Below are 14,517 nucleotides of genomic sequence, written 5' to 3' on the forward strand. Positions count from 1 at the left end.
GAAATTTTGGCAGGACTAGTGGCTTGGGACCCTTAGATTGTATGACCTCCTCAGGACCTTGTTGTGTCACCTTATTTCTGTAATATCTCTCACACACACTCAAGGTTACTAAGGGGAAATCAAGGCACTGGTAAACGCAGGAAAGCACATGGGGAAAAAAAAATCTGAGTGTGGTGCACATGACAGTAAGTTGGTAGAAACAAGAGCTGACGCGTAGGCAAGGACAGAGTTATAGTTAGCAGTGAACTTTGATGCTACAGCTGTTAGTCTGTGGAATTGCCTCTGGAGGGAAATGGTAAAATCTCACCACTTGGCACACATAACTGAACTGGACATCACTAGTAACTGTATAATGGGGAAAATCCTGTACAAGCAGAGTGAACTAGACAATCCACTAAGTAAAGTGAGTTTTCACTTGTTAAAAGGAGTACTTGTGGTACCTTAGAGACCAACAAATTTATTTGAGCATAAGCTTTCGTGAGCTACAGCTCACTTATGCTCAAATAAATTTGTTAGTCTTAGGCACCATAAGTACTCCTTTTCTTTTTGCAGATACAGACTAACACGGCACGGCTGGTACTCTGAAACCTTTCACTTGTTAAATAAGCCATATGAGTAGTTTCATTTATGCAAGGATGATCTGCTATAATTCATTTTCACTTATGCTACTAAATTTTGTTTAAATCAAGCCTAAGTTCTGTCACCTGTATTAAAGTGGGTGACACACCAAATACATGTTTTCCCTTCAGTCATGTAGGACCATTTGTTTGGACACTTCCTCTTCCCAGCTGCTGGTGGTTTTAGCTTCCCTAACTATGCCTGCTTTCCTTTACATTATGGGTCTGAAAAGAGCCACCTGTGCAGAGGACAGGATACCTTCTATCCTGGAGAGTAAAATCTCCAGGTCTGTTACCATTCTCTCCTCCACCCCCAAGAGACAGGGAAGCAAAGCAACTAAGATAACCTGGGTCTTAAACAGAGACTACAAAAGAAAATATGCTGTAAGTTATTTATTTTAACTCAAGTTTAATGATGCGGAGGTTCTTAAGGAAAGCAAATGAGTTCTCATTTGCAGAAGTGTTGAAGATATTCTAATTGGGTTTGGTTTTAAGAGAATACATGAATTTTGCTCTAACCTACCAATAGTCTTTTTAGGTCTGCATAGAATAATGAAATTTAAGGAATATGCAACAAAATTGTTCCATACTAATAAGATGAAACAGTAGCAAGGCCTCATTCAGTCCCCACCTGAAGAGACAATGTGTGACAAGGAAAAGCTGTAATGGTTAGTTACTACCCTAGTACACATGGGAGAAGGAGACAAATGTTAAATGGGTACAGGGGACTACACATTTCTGTAGCACTTTCTGAACAGCAGGCACTGATCCTGTCCCATCATAAATGGCAACGCTCTTGGACCTCAATAGGAACAGGCTCCCAAGGCCACTAATCAACAAGCAGCACCCTCAAATCCCCCTGCCTGCCTTGATAAGAGAAACAAAGCAACAAGTAGGAGAATTCAAGCAAAAGACTGAAAACTGATGAAGTAAAGGTAGATGTAGGCTCCTTTAAAACTCATTGCTTTCAGCAATCTGAAAGAGTCACTGCCTGCTACATGTTAAATAACACTGTTAGGAATGACCCAAGGTAAACAATTATGAACACAAGAAGGTTACATAAGGTAATTATTGACTGATCAGATAGCCAGCTGTAGCTTCAGAACCACTAGCCAAGTTGCACTGTTTGTACCAACGGTAAAAACTATGAACAGGCCTTTTATTTTTATAAGTGATTTTTTTCTGAATAGAAGCCTCCAAGAAGGTGATACGGATCATTAACCATTTAGTCTGTCAGATCAATTAAGTTATCAAGTATGATCAAGTGATAGCCAGGGAAACACGGTCAGTAAGTTTCAGAGCCTGGGGAATGTAGTTCGTTCTCTGTAGTTTGTTGCTGTTTACTACAGGGCAATTTGCTCAACCATTTGTTATGATTGAGAATGAGGCCCTTATGACGACCATATTTTGGCAATTTATGAACCTAATCTGACCTATTTTCTGAAAAATCTTTAACATGGTGTAAAAATTAGTGTTCTTTTATCTGAAGGAATAATTCATTCGGTTTTCCATTTAACACCTTTATGATCTTAGATAACTTTTCTTTACCGAGGGATTCTCGTAGAGCCAGCAGTGACTTGCCAACACCCACCCTGATCCAGAAAACAAACATTCCTTAGCTATACAGTTCACTTGAGTACATTATTTACCATCCACCTGGATTAATTCTGACATACCAATTTACTGGTGTCTCCTGGGAAAGGAAATGGGGAAGTCTGTGTGTTAAAGCCTTACCTGCATACGTAAACATTCAAATGAACTCTGAACTGTTCTGTAGCCTGAGCACAATGTTAATTTAAGACAGCCAACAGCATTTAGATGTGGTGAGCTTTCACTTCTCTCTCTACAAGGACTGCAGCAAAAACTCACATTTCCCTGGTAAGGTGCTGAATACACAGTGCCATAGCAACAACAACGCTCAGAATGAGGGAGCTCTCACTGTACCAACCTCAGAAGAGTTCTTAAGTCTAGACAGCAAAATTGCTTCCTTATGAATCCAGATTAAAATCAGAAATTCAAATCTCTCACTTGGGTTTATAATACATGCTATCACAAGTCACCTCCTACAGTCTCGTACAGGGGCCTTGTACTGATCAACCCTGCAAGAGCCAAGCACAAGATGCAGCCCTGTTAAATGTCTTCAAGATGAGGCTGGCAAATACAGAGGAGGATGCTTGGAATGGTGGGGGATTAATTCATCTGACTTCTATTAAATTTCCCATAATCTCAGTTATGTTTTATTTCTGATGCAATTAGTTTTACTGTAACTGCCACATTTGTGGGTTAAGGAGTGACATCCATCAGAGATGGCAGAGGCCTAGAAAACTGGACAATCTATTTTCCTGCCAATGCAGGATTGTCCCTTATGCTACCTAGTCTAATATTTTAGAAGTTCAGTTGTTGAAGTCCAGAGTCTTGTGGCTTCCACCCTCTCCCCTGGGGAGATGATTCTACAGCCTAATACCTCTCTCACTGCCACGAAGGATTCCCCTAATAGTCTGCCTAGAGGAACCCCCTCTCTAGTCCACCCTTTTGATCCTAGTGACACCACCCTGGGCAGATTTGGGAGGAGGCAGGCACAGAAAAAAAACAGCGCAAAACTGTGCAGAGATCCCAGCAGCAACACATCCACCCTCCCCCACCACCCAACCACTAGTACAGACTTTTTGCCACCCCAAAGGCAACACATCCACCCCCACTCAGCACCCATTGCCGGGGTACCCCCTGCCGGGCAGTGGGAGATGCCAGCTAGGATCCTGTTCCCGGGAGATGCACAGAGGAGGCAGAGAGTCCAGGGGATGCAGGAGGAAGCTCCACCTCAATCCTCTTGGCTGGGGCCGAGGGATTGCTAACGCCCTCCCCTGGCTCTGGGCACCTGCCCGCGGGGGAGAGCCGGGCAGATGGAGAGGGAAGGGGGGGGAAATGGTGCCCGCTCGGGGTGGGGTGTTTCCCAGGGTCTCGCCGCAGCGCCGGCGGCAGCATCGCACCATGACTCACTGCAGCGACAACAAACGGCTGCGCGGGCCGGGCGAGCACCGCGCAGAGCCGAGCCGCAACAGCCGGGCCAGCCCGGACAAAGGGGCCCGCGGCCCAGCCCCCATCGCCCCAGCCGGCCCCCCGCCTCTCGGGCAGCTGGCGCCTCGTCCTCCGCGAGCGATGCACAGCCCGCCCCCGAGCCTGCATGAGGAGCCCCACGGTGCGCTGGCCCCCAACCCGCAATGCACAGCCCGTGTGTACTAACCCCGCACCCAGCCCGGGCCCCATCGACCCCAGCCCCCTGAAAAGCCACCCTCCGTGTCCTAGCGCCCCATTAGCGCCCACCCCCCCCATCCAAACCCTCGCCCTTCCCCATGTGCCGCTTACTTCCCGCATCCATCCTCCCACGTGCCCTGCCATGTGCCTAGCCCCCCATCCACCCCATGTACCGTAACCCCATGTGCCTAGCCCCCCAATCCATGCCATGTGCCGTAGCCCGCCCCATCCATCCCCATCCCCCCCATGTGCCTAGCCCCCCCCCAAACCCCCCTATGGGCTTAGCCCCCCCAATCCATACCATGTGCCGTAGCCCGCCCCATCCATCCCCATCCCCCCCATGTGCCTAGCCCCCCCCAAACCCCCCTATGGGCTTAGCCCCCCCAATCCATGCCATGTGCCGTAGCCCGCCCCATCCATCCCTCCCCATCCTCCCATGTGCCGTAGCCCCCCCTCCCAACTTGTGCCCTGCTCCCCCTCCCAATTTGTGCCCTGCTCCCCCAATTCCCCCCTATGGGCTTAGCCCCCCCAATCCATACCATGCGCCGTAGCCCGCCCCATCCATCCATCCATCCCTCCCCATCCCCCCATGTGCCTAGCCCCCCCAATACCCTCCTATGGGCTTAGCGCCCCCAATCCATGCCATGTGCGGTAGCCCGCCCCATCCATCCATCCATCCCTCCCCATGAGCCCTGCCCCCGCGGCACTCACAAGGAGAAGGCTGGCGATGGCTGCGGCTCTCCGGCCGGCCCGGGGGAAGGCGGCGGCGGCGGCGCGGCGGGCCGCAGAACCCCCCATGGCTGGCGGCGGCGGCGGCGCGGCGGGGTGCGGGGATGTCACAGCGCCATGGAGCCGGGGCCGGCCGGCAGCGGGAGCAGAGAGGGGCGCGCCTCGCCCGGCGCCGCAGCGTGCACGGCGGAGGAGCAGCCCATCTAGGCGCGGCGTCCTGGGCTGGCCTGGGGCGCTCAGCGCGCGGCGGGGACCCCCGGCTGCGCGGCGCTCCGGCCCTCCGGCCCCAGCCGCGCGGGCTGCAGGCAGCGCGGGAGCAGGGCGAGGAGCCCGCTTCCCATTGCTACCGCGGGGCTGCGCCAGCCTCACCGGCCGGCTTCAAACTAGCAGCGCGCGGCGGGGCGGAGCGAGGAGGAGCCGCGCGAGGGCGAGGCGGGGCACACACACGTGAGGCGGAAAGGGGCGGGGCCTCCCTGTGTTGCGTCACTCGGGGAGGGCACCGCGCCCCCCCCCCCCAGCGTTCTGTCTTGGGGGTGGCACTCCGACCCTCCCCCGCCCAGGGACCCAAGCCTACTGCAGTCAATGGAAATCTGGAGAGTCCACTTCCCTGGAGCAGGGATCCCACAAGGGCAGTGGGCTGCAAACAAGATCCTTTTAGCTGGAAGAGCAGACACTCCCTGTGCCACACCTAATACTGGAGCCAAGAGTGGGGAGCAGCTGGGGAGAGCGAGCAAGATGGGGGCCTGGGCGGAGAGGGCCCAGTGGAGGGAGTCGGCTCCAGACACGAGGGCCTTGAAGGCCAAACGGGAGGGGGGCAGAGGGAAATGTGAACTGAAGAGAGGGGCTGATGTTGGGGAGTCGGGTCCTGCCACGAGAGCCTGAGGGCGTGCGGCCACCCCAGCAGCAGGGGTCCTGCCCGTGGGACCACCACAGCGCCGCCACGTCCTGGGAGGGAGGCCTGGGACACGTGAGGAATAGGCTGGGACTCTTCTTGACTTCAGTGGCTGGTGTAGAAAGAGTACCTCGGAGTAGGGACACCCCTAGCCTTTCTCTCCTAAGTGACCACAACAAGACTGGAGCTTAAGCCTCCCAGGAATGCTAGGCCCAGCCTTATCAGGGTTCTGAGGACTCTGCCACACAGGAGAGTGGAAGAGAAGTCCTCAAGGTCAGGCAGGCATTCAGGTAAAGGGAGTTAGACTGAGGACTCAGAGCCTTTTGCTCTCCGGTTGCTCCGGCATAGTACAGAAGCCAGGAAAGTTCTCTACAATAGCGGGATCATGCTATTCCGATGCAGAGGAAAGATAAGAAGAGCCACAGGAGGCCAATGTAGCTACACAAGGAACTTTTAGCTATCTACAAACCAAGAGGGATACATACAGGAAATGTAAGGAGGGGCATGTTACCAAGGAAGTATACATGGGAATAGCACAAGTGTGTAGGGAAAAAAATAAGGAAAGCCAAGGTAAAGAATGAGTTACAGTTAGCAAGGAATGTTAGAGACAAGAAGAAGGGGTGCTTCAACTATGTCAGACAAAAAAGAAAGATCAGGGATTGTGTGGGTCTACTGCTCTTTAGAGAAAGTGAGCTGGTAACAGAGGATGATAAGAAGGTGGAGCTGCTCAATGCCTACTTTGCTTGTTTTCTCACAAAAAGTATGTGAGCAGATGACTAGCAAAGTTATCATAGACAACGAAGAGGAAGGGATGCAGATCAGGATAAGTAAAGAACACAGAGATCTTCTGACCAATTTGAATGAATTCAAGGCAGCAGGGCCAGATGCTATTCACCCCAGGGTACTGAAGGAAGTAGCTAAAGAAATCTTGGAGCCACTGGCAATAATATTTGTAAACTCATGGATGACATGGAGACGTCCCAGAAGACTGGAGAAGGGTGAATGTAGTGCCCATCTTTAAAAAGGGGTAAAAGGAGGAGCTGAGGAATTATAGACCAGGCAGCCTGACTGATACCTGGGAAGCTACTAGAGCATTCAATTTGCAGATACCTGGAGGATGAAGAGGTAATCACTAGCAGTCAGCATAGATTACTACGAATAAATCATACCAAACCAGCTTAATTTCCTTCTTTGATAACGTAACTGGATTTATAGATGGGGGATGTGGTAGACATAATATACCTAGACTTCAGCAAGGTTTTTGACACCATGGCACATGACATTCGGTAAGTAAGCTGGAGAAATGTGAGCTCAGTATTTCACAGAGCAGGGGTTCTTGCAATCTGAATTTACTGGCCTTTTCCCACAATGGAAAGCTGTTTGTCTGCATAGGAGCTACTCCATCATCCGTACATGAAAGAAACTGGCAGTTCCTGCTATTTTCCACAATGCTCTGCTAATTTCAGACCTTAGGATCTCTTACATGGCATCCCTAACCTGGGAGATTCCCATAGTAGAAATGCACCAGGGAGGTAGCCACTTTCATGGGTACATAAGGACTGTCATGAGAAAGGAAGGGCTGACATGTAGCCTGGGAAGAGCCCCTGCTGCTGCTCTATGCTGTCACAAAGATGAAACAGTAGTTTCCACCCCAGAAGCTGTTGCACATGTTGCCAAAGGGGTGGAGCGGTGGTCTTGGTGGAACATGAAAAGCAAATCCCCACTGCTGGCTATGTGACCGCTGGCTCTGACCCAATATCTGAGATAGCCCTTCCTTATGTGACTTGTCAGTTCCCCAGTCCCAGCAGAGGAGCCCACAGGGTCCCAAGAGCCACTCTTTGTCCAGGCTCAGGCCTGCAATGCTGGAGTTTCCCACTGGGGGCTAGTCCAGGGCTCAGTGGCCTGCTGAGCCCTTTAGAGGCTGGTGCTTCCTGTCTGATTGCTGGTTCCCCTGGTTGGGCTCTCCCTTGAATCAAGTGGCCTCCTTAGTCTCAGGCAGTTGCTTGTGTGAGGCAGTCAGCATCATCTCTGTTGCTAAACAATTCTCTGTCAGCTGGACTGCATCGGCGAGGAACTCTGGCCAGTATTTGAGCACCCAGTCCCTACCCCCAGCCAGAAGTGTATGCACAAGGTGCTCCACCACGATGAGCTCAGACCTCATAACTCCAGTCTGAGTCTCCAGCTTTAATCACTTCCAGCACAGGTCTCTTAATTTCTGGGTGACCACGTGGGGCCAGGTCCCTGGGGGTATTTCTCCCCATAGAACCTCAGTCAGACGGGCTCCACCATGATGCTGAGGTAGTCAAGTATGACTGCTTTCACCTGCATATAGTCTTGGGCAAACACTGCATCCATCCCCCAGTATAAGGTCTGCACTGGCCCCTTCAAGTGTGATACCAACATGGTGGCCCACTGGTCGGGTGACCACTAGGCTACCATTGCCACTTGCTCAACCATAAAGAAAGCCTCTGGGTTGTCCTCAGGACCCACCTTAGTAACTTTCATTGGCACTGATGTGGTGCCCGGCCCTACAGCCCCTGGAGGGGAAGTCCCAGGGAGCATCAGGATTAGGCCTTCTCTTCCCTCAGGGAGGGACTTTCAGACAGTTCCTGCCCTTCCTCAGCCCTTTCCTCAGGAACTGAGGGTTGAAGGTTTGTTCTGTCCCCTAGTCTGCCCACATGTGAGCTGTTCTGCTCCCTTTTAACTCCTCCAGCCTGTGCATGTCTTGCAGGTGTGGCAGGGTGGGGCTGGCTGAGCTCAGAGTATCTGTTTAGCCCTGCATATCCCATCACAAGTGGATATATTTCAACATATCAGTAGCTGGATGTTTCTGATCTACTCAGTCAGCTGTGGTTTGGTAAATTAAATCACCTCTCTCATTTTTAGGCTTTGTAGTCAACATTCTCCCAATGAGATGAATGAGTTCACACCTCTTCTGGGACAACCAGATTTTTGGAGATGCTGAGCACCCATAGCTGCCATTCCGCTTAGATTCTGCACAGAGCTGTGGTAGTTCCTATGGGAGATTCACATGGGAACCTTAAATAACCTCAGGAATTAGCAGATTTCAGTGGTAACTGCTCACAGTTCTCTCTTTGGCACTGATCTGCCTGACACAAACGGTACCTAATGCTGCTGCTCAAAATTCATGAGAAAACAAACTAAAACCACAAATTCAGATAAACTTCTGGGCCACGTTCTTCAACGGAAGAAAGCTAGTGTTCTCCCTGGCCGCTACAGTCAGTGCACAAGGAGCCAGCCAGAAAGAAGCTGAAATGAAAGAAGATTTGAAATGTCTCATTGAAACTCATAGGAAAAACCTTGATCTCATACATTGTTTAAAAACGCTACAAGATGCAAGCCCCAGACAAGTTACAAAAAGTAAGTAACACCCCACCTCATGCTATGCAGTGCAGATTTTGTAACCACCCGAGAAGCCAGGACAGGCCTCAGACACTAGAAGATGCTTAAGTTTCTAGAGTATCTATTTACCTTAGACACTATTAATCCTTCCAGCAGCACAGCAAGTGCACTCCCCTTAGACATACCTGGAGCACCCAGCAGAAGATGAATGTTTAAGATGAATGGTGAAGAAACCTGGGTTCAAATACTGTCTTATGTCACAACCAAGATGGGTCTGATGATCTCCACTACTAAAACCCTTTGGCTCTGGACTTATTTGACTTGAATAAAGGCAAAGCTGTTTTAGAACCCTCACGCAGAAATGAAGAGAACAGCAACAGATAGCAATATTAGGTGCACAAGGATGAATTTGATCGAGTGCCTGTGGTGACAATCTGCAAGAAAACGATCAGATAAAATAAGAGAAGGAACTGAGCACTCCTGTAGCTTCTGCTCCACCCCTTGGCAATAAAAAAAAGAGGGATAAGTTTGAAAACAGACCTGTCAAATCCTTTTTAGTTGAGTGGCAAGCTGTACAGAGGCCTTCCATTCTCTCTCCCAGCAGCAGCACAATAATGCATATAGTCCAAAGTGGAAGTTTACCTCTGTCTGAAAGCAATGGCTGCCTAAAAGCTGCCTTCATGGTCAATTCCGCAGAAGTAGAACTAGCCCAGCCAGAGGCGACCCATGCCCCATCCACAGTGGGTCTCAAGTTGAGTACAGGAGCTCAGTCAAGTTCTGCTATCAATTCCAGCCATGCACAAGTGGAGCTGCACAAGTGTAATTCGGGACAGAATCTGGCCTGTTGGGTTTAAAGATAGCTGACAGATAACGGACTAGATTCACCCTGCTTTAGCTCGGCTGCTATTGTGAACCGGGATGCAGGGCCAGGTAGTGACTTAGAATGGTTCCTCTTGGTCAGCCTCAGAGGGAAACCATTCCGCCTCGCTATGCCACCTAGCAGCACTTAGCCAAAAGACAGGGGATTAGCATGGTAAGTGCCAGCAAAGAGACCAGGGCCCTGACCCTGTGGGGCGGGACAGGGAAATTGGCAGTCTATAGCCCAGCTCTCTGGCTGGAGCAGACAGCAAACACAGTCAGGCTCAAGCCCTCTGGGTGGGGCAGAGCAGGAGAGTCTATAACCCATCTTGCTGGCTGGGGCAGACAGCAAACACAGACAGGCCATCCAGCCTAAGGTGGGTAGGCTGCCATCTCAGGGGTGGGTTTGGCAGCAGGGCCCACCCTATTCCACTAGATCCCAGCCCAGGGCCCTGTCAGTGTCAAGTGGTCCCACCACTGGGTCAGTGGGTCCGATTGAAACATGCTGACTCTGGTTTCAGCAACACAACCGGACGAATGGCTGGTTTCTGTGGGCTATTTCCTACCCCTACCTGAAATATGGCCAAGTTATAAGCCTGTCAAAAACTGCAGTTTGCACGTGCTCAGAGATGTGTTAGAGTTTGGCAGCTGAATTCTCCAAAGATTCTATCTCCCCTGGGCACGGGCTGAGCAGGACTTAGCCTGCAGTTGCTGCTCTGGGCAGCTCTGGCACTAGGCAGAGGAACTGAGAGTAGAGAAATTGTCTTTCTCGTGCTCCCAATGCTCCTCCTGTTGGAGCCTAAGCAGCCAGAAGGAGGAAATAGTCTGACTGGAATGCAGAGGGGACAAGAACTGGACCTGGAGGAGGAGGCATGCAGCAGAGGGAATAGATTGGGACAAGGATCTGGTGGGGTGGCACCTCAGGCAGGGAAAGAAACTGGGAGAAGGAGGTGTTATCTGACCCGGTATCTGACTCTGCTGTTGCCTCAGTTTCCCCCTCTTGGGGTTCCCTACAATTATTCCTGACTCCTGTTCAAGTCAAATGACACCCCTTCTTGGGGTCTGTTTTTTTCAAACAGTTCAAATGTCACCTTAAACCAAAACAAGTATTCCTACCTGCCACACCCCCAGCTGTTTCAGCCTCTTGTTAGGCTAAACGGTTCTCTCCTAAAATCCAAGGCCTGCTGTTTTAGCATTTTCTCAAGCCTCTTCCTCTGAAATCTTCCACTTCTGTTCCTCACTGCAGGCAGCTCCAGCCAGGGTGGATAACTAGGCAGAGGTGGAGCAGAACCCAGGTGGTCAGCCCACCTTGTGACAGGAGTAGACTGGGACTAGTGTGCAAGGAGATTGACATAAAGAGCTGGGAGGGGAGGTGGGGGAAAACTACACTGAGATCAGATGAGGAGTCAGGGGAGAGGAGAGACTGGGACAGGCAAGGAAACTGGGAGGAAGGGAGACTGGGGCTGACCAGGAAAAGAGACTAGGATGAGGAGCCAAGAAAGGGAGATATGGTAATGATATGGGAGATGTAATGGTTTTACAGCTTGCACCCCATTATTATGTCCGTTGAACACACTAACATAATCCTGGTCATTCCTGGTAGGGAGAGTTAAAGATATAATTGTGAGTGGCATGTTCAGAAATGTATCCAGATCCAGTATTTGGCACTGAGAGGAAGGAGAGTGGACCCGAATCAGCTCTGATAATTATGTTGTGTAATCCAGTACAGGCCACCTTAGGACACAAGAGATGTGCTCCATTGGGAGTACAAACCCCTTGCCATATGGTAACTGTGAAGGTGAAGACACAAATAGCGATGCAGTGAAGGCAGAAATGTTCAATAGCTATTTCTGTGCTGTATTTGAAAGGAAGCAGGAGGAGGGGAGGCAGCATCTGCTAAAAATCAAACGTTTTCAAATCAATAAGCCTGGATAACTTACCCCCAGGAGTCCCAAAGGAATTAGCTGAGGAGCGTGCTGAACCACTAATGTTAATTTTTAACAAATCACGGGGAAATGGGCACATGCCAAAGGACTGGAGGACTGCCAACTTAATGCCAATATTTTAAAAGGGTAAAAGGGGTGATTCAGGTAATTACAGAGTGGTTAGCCTGACATCGATCTTGGGGAAAATAATGGAACAGTTAATGCAAGACTCTATCAACAAGGAATTTGAGTCTAAAAATAAAAATTAATACCAGTAACATAGTTTTATGAAAGATAGGTCTTGTCAAACAAACTTGTCTATTTTTGATAAGGTTACAGATCTGGGTGGTAAAGATAACTGTGTTGATATAATATACCTGGATTTCTCAAAGGCATTTGACTTAGTGCCACATGATATTTTGATTAAAAACTTGTTTTAGATGGAATTAATAGGCACTATTAGATGGATTAAAAGTGGCTTACAGCTAGATGTCAAAATGTAGTTATTGATGGTGTGACAAAGTTTCTGCTCTACCTTGGTGAGTCTTGCGCTTATTGGCGAATTTGCTCGCCTTGGAGCTTCACGACAGCCCTCAGCTTGGCCCTTTTTCTGAATCTACAGTCCAGGTTGGCTCCTCCTGTGTCTGACTAGGAGTTGGGAGGATTTGGGGGGGTAACCTGGGCCCGACCTCTACTCTGGGTTCCAGCCCAGGGCCCTGTGGAATGCAGCTGTCTAGAGTGCCTCCTGGAACAGCTGTGCGACAGCTACAACTCCCTGGGCTACTTCCCCATGGCCTCCTCCCAACACCTTCTTTATCCTCACCACAGGACCTTCCTCCTGGTGTCTGAGAATGCTTGTAATCCTCAGTCCTCCAACAGTCTGCGTTCATGTCCTCACTCTCAGCTCCTTGCGCCTCTTGCTCCCAGCTCCTTACACGCACACCACAAACTGAAGTGAGCGCCTTTTTAAACCCAGGTGCCCTGATTAGCCTGCCTTAATTGATTCGAGCAGCTTCTTGATTGGCTGCAGGTGTTCTAATCAGTCTGTCTGTCTTAATTGTCTCCAGAAGGTTCCTGATTGTTCTGGAACAGTCCCTGTTACCTTCCCCAGGAAAAAGGGACCTACTTAGCCTGCTCTCCTGCTGCTGCCCTCTGGCCTGGGCTTTCCTTGCTTTTTGCCCCTGCTTTCAGCTTCCCCCCCCGACTGGGCCAGACACTCTCCCCCATTTCTTTTCTTTTTGTTGGTTTTTTTTTCCTTTCTCTGCTATTGCTAGAGTGCTGGCCGGCTGCCGGCCAGCTGTTAGCCCCGCCCGCCCTCCCTCAGATGCTGCTGCTGCTCCAGCTGAAACCCCCCCCCTGAGAGAGGGGGGGCCTGCTGGCCCGCTTCCCTGGAGGCAGGGAGTGGAAGGACCCAGCCCCCAGACCCAGCTGCCTGTTGTTTGTCTGCGGACCCGTCTCCGGTCGAGAGGACTCTTATCACTTGCTCCGACATTTCTGGAATGCTGCTGCTGAAAAAAAGAAAGCCCGGAACAGACAGAGAAAAAGCCGTCCACCAGAGGAACACCGCCCGGGGAATCTACAAATCGTCGCGGAGCAGGCCTAAGACTGAGTAACTTTCGAACTGTGCTCTCGTGTGGGGGGAGGCCTTGACTGTATTTTAACTGTGTTTGTAGGGACACAGGGGGTGTGGCATGGAGCTGCCCCCTGATCCATCTGTGTCTTCCCAACCCCCACACTACCATCTTCACAACTGCCTCCTCCACCATCTTTGCTGGCTGTTTAACATCTTCCTCTGGACTTAGCTGCTCGCCCTGATTCCACCGCGTGGGCCAGAAGCACCAGTCAACCAAACAGAACTCTCTGGTCAAGCATACGGTGGTTTATGTGCCCGCCGCCACGAATTGTCTATCCCACAGCTTGTCCCTTTCTACCAAACCCCAACTCCTGTTAATCACCTGCCATCACCCCCGCTGGGGCATCGGCAATGGAGGGCACCGGGGTGACATGGGCTGCCATGCCCATCGCCTCCCCAGACTCTAGGGAAGCCCCCCCAGCCGGCGGGAAAGGCCAGGGCAAGAAGAATGGGAAGGGCCCTGCTAAAACCACCGGGCCCTCCATGGAAGGGGCCACCCCCACTGCTGTAGCCCCGCCACCGACCACGGCCTCCTCCCCCGCTGCCCCCTCCACCAGCTCTGCAGATGTCCCTCTCTCAGCGCCCAGGACGTATGCCCGGGCGGCGGCAGCCCGCCCGCCTGCCGCCTCGTCATCTCTCCCACCCACCGCCTCCGCCACCATCAGTAGCGGCTGGGGCCCCTTTCCCACCATGACAAGAAAGCACTGTGTCCAATGCCTCCTGGTGCCCGCCTCGCCCCACGTGGAGACCTATGTGTGGGCGTTGGCGAGGGTGGTGGGGCCCTCGGCCATTGTGGCAGCCTCCAAAATGTACGGGAAGGTCGTTTTCTTCTTAGCATCGAAGGATGCTGCCCAGGAAGCGGTGGAGAGGCGCCTGGCAGTGGCGGGGGGGGTGTTTGTCCCCCTAGAGCCGCTAGAGGATCTGGGTGTCCGCCTGGTCCTGACCTCTGTCCCTCCTATTCTCCCCAATGCTGCCCTGCTACCCGCCCTTTTCACCCTGGGGAAACCTGTTTCTGTTATCAACCCTCTCCCGTTGGGCTGCAAGGACCCCACCCTCCATCACATTTTTTCCTTCTGCTGGCAAGTGCAACTTTTACTGCCGTCGGCGGCGCGTGACAGAGTGGCGCTCGAAGGGTCCTTCCTAGTCCCCCACCAGGGGGCCCATTACCGGGTGTACTTTTCCATGGGGGAAGCCCGGTGCTACTTCTGCCGGGCGTCGGGGCATGTCCAGAGGGACTGCCCCTTAACC

General features: G+C 51.5%; 1 protein-coding gene across 1 annotated transcript in view; it reads right to left on the minus strand.

The window, feature by feature from the left end:
• TNFRSF21 (TNF receptor superfamily member 21) overlaps window positions 1-4,691 on the minus strand; it is a 69,647-nt gene extending 64,956 nt beyond the window's left edge. The window contains exon 1 of the mRNA XM_077811529.1: window positions 4,581-4,691. Coding sequence (XP_077667655.1) covers window positions 4,581-4,667 — 87 coding nt within the window. The 5' untranslated portion in view covers window positions 4,668-4,691. The remainder of the gene's footprint in view (window positions 1-4,580) is intronic.
• Window positions 4,692-14,517: the final 9,826 nt, after the last annotated feature.

Source organism: Eretmochelys imbricata, chromosome 3 (assembly GCF_965152235.1).
Source record: "Eretmochelys imbricata isolate rEreImb1 chromosome 3, rEreImb1.hap1, whole genome shotgun sequence".
NCBI lineage: Eukaryota > Metazoa > Chordata > Testudines > Cheloniidae > Eretmochelys > Eretmochelys imbricata.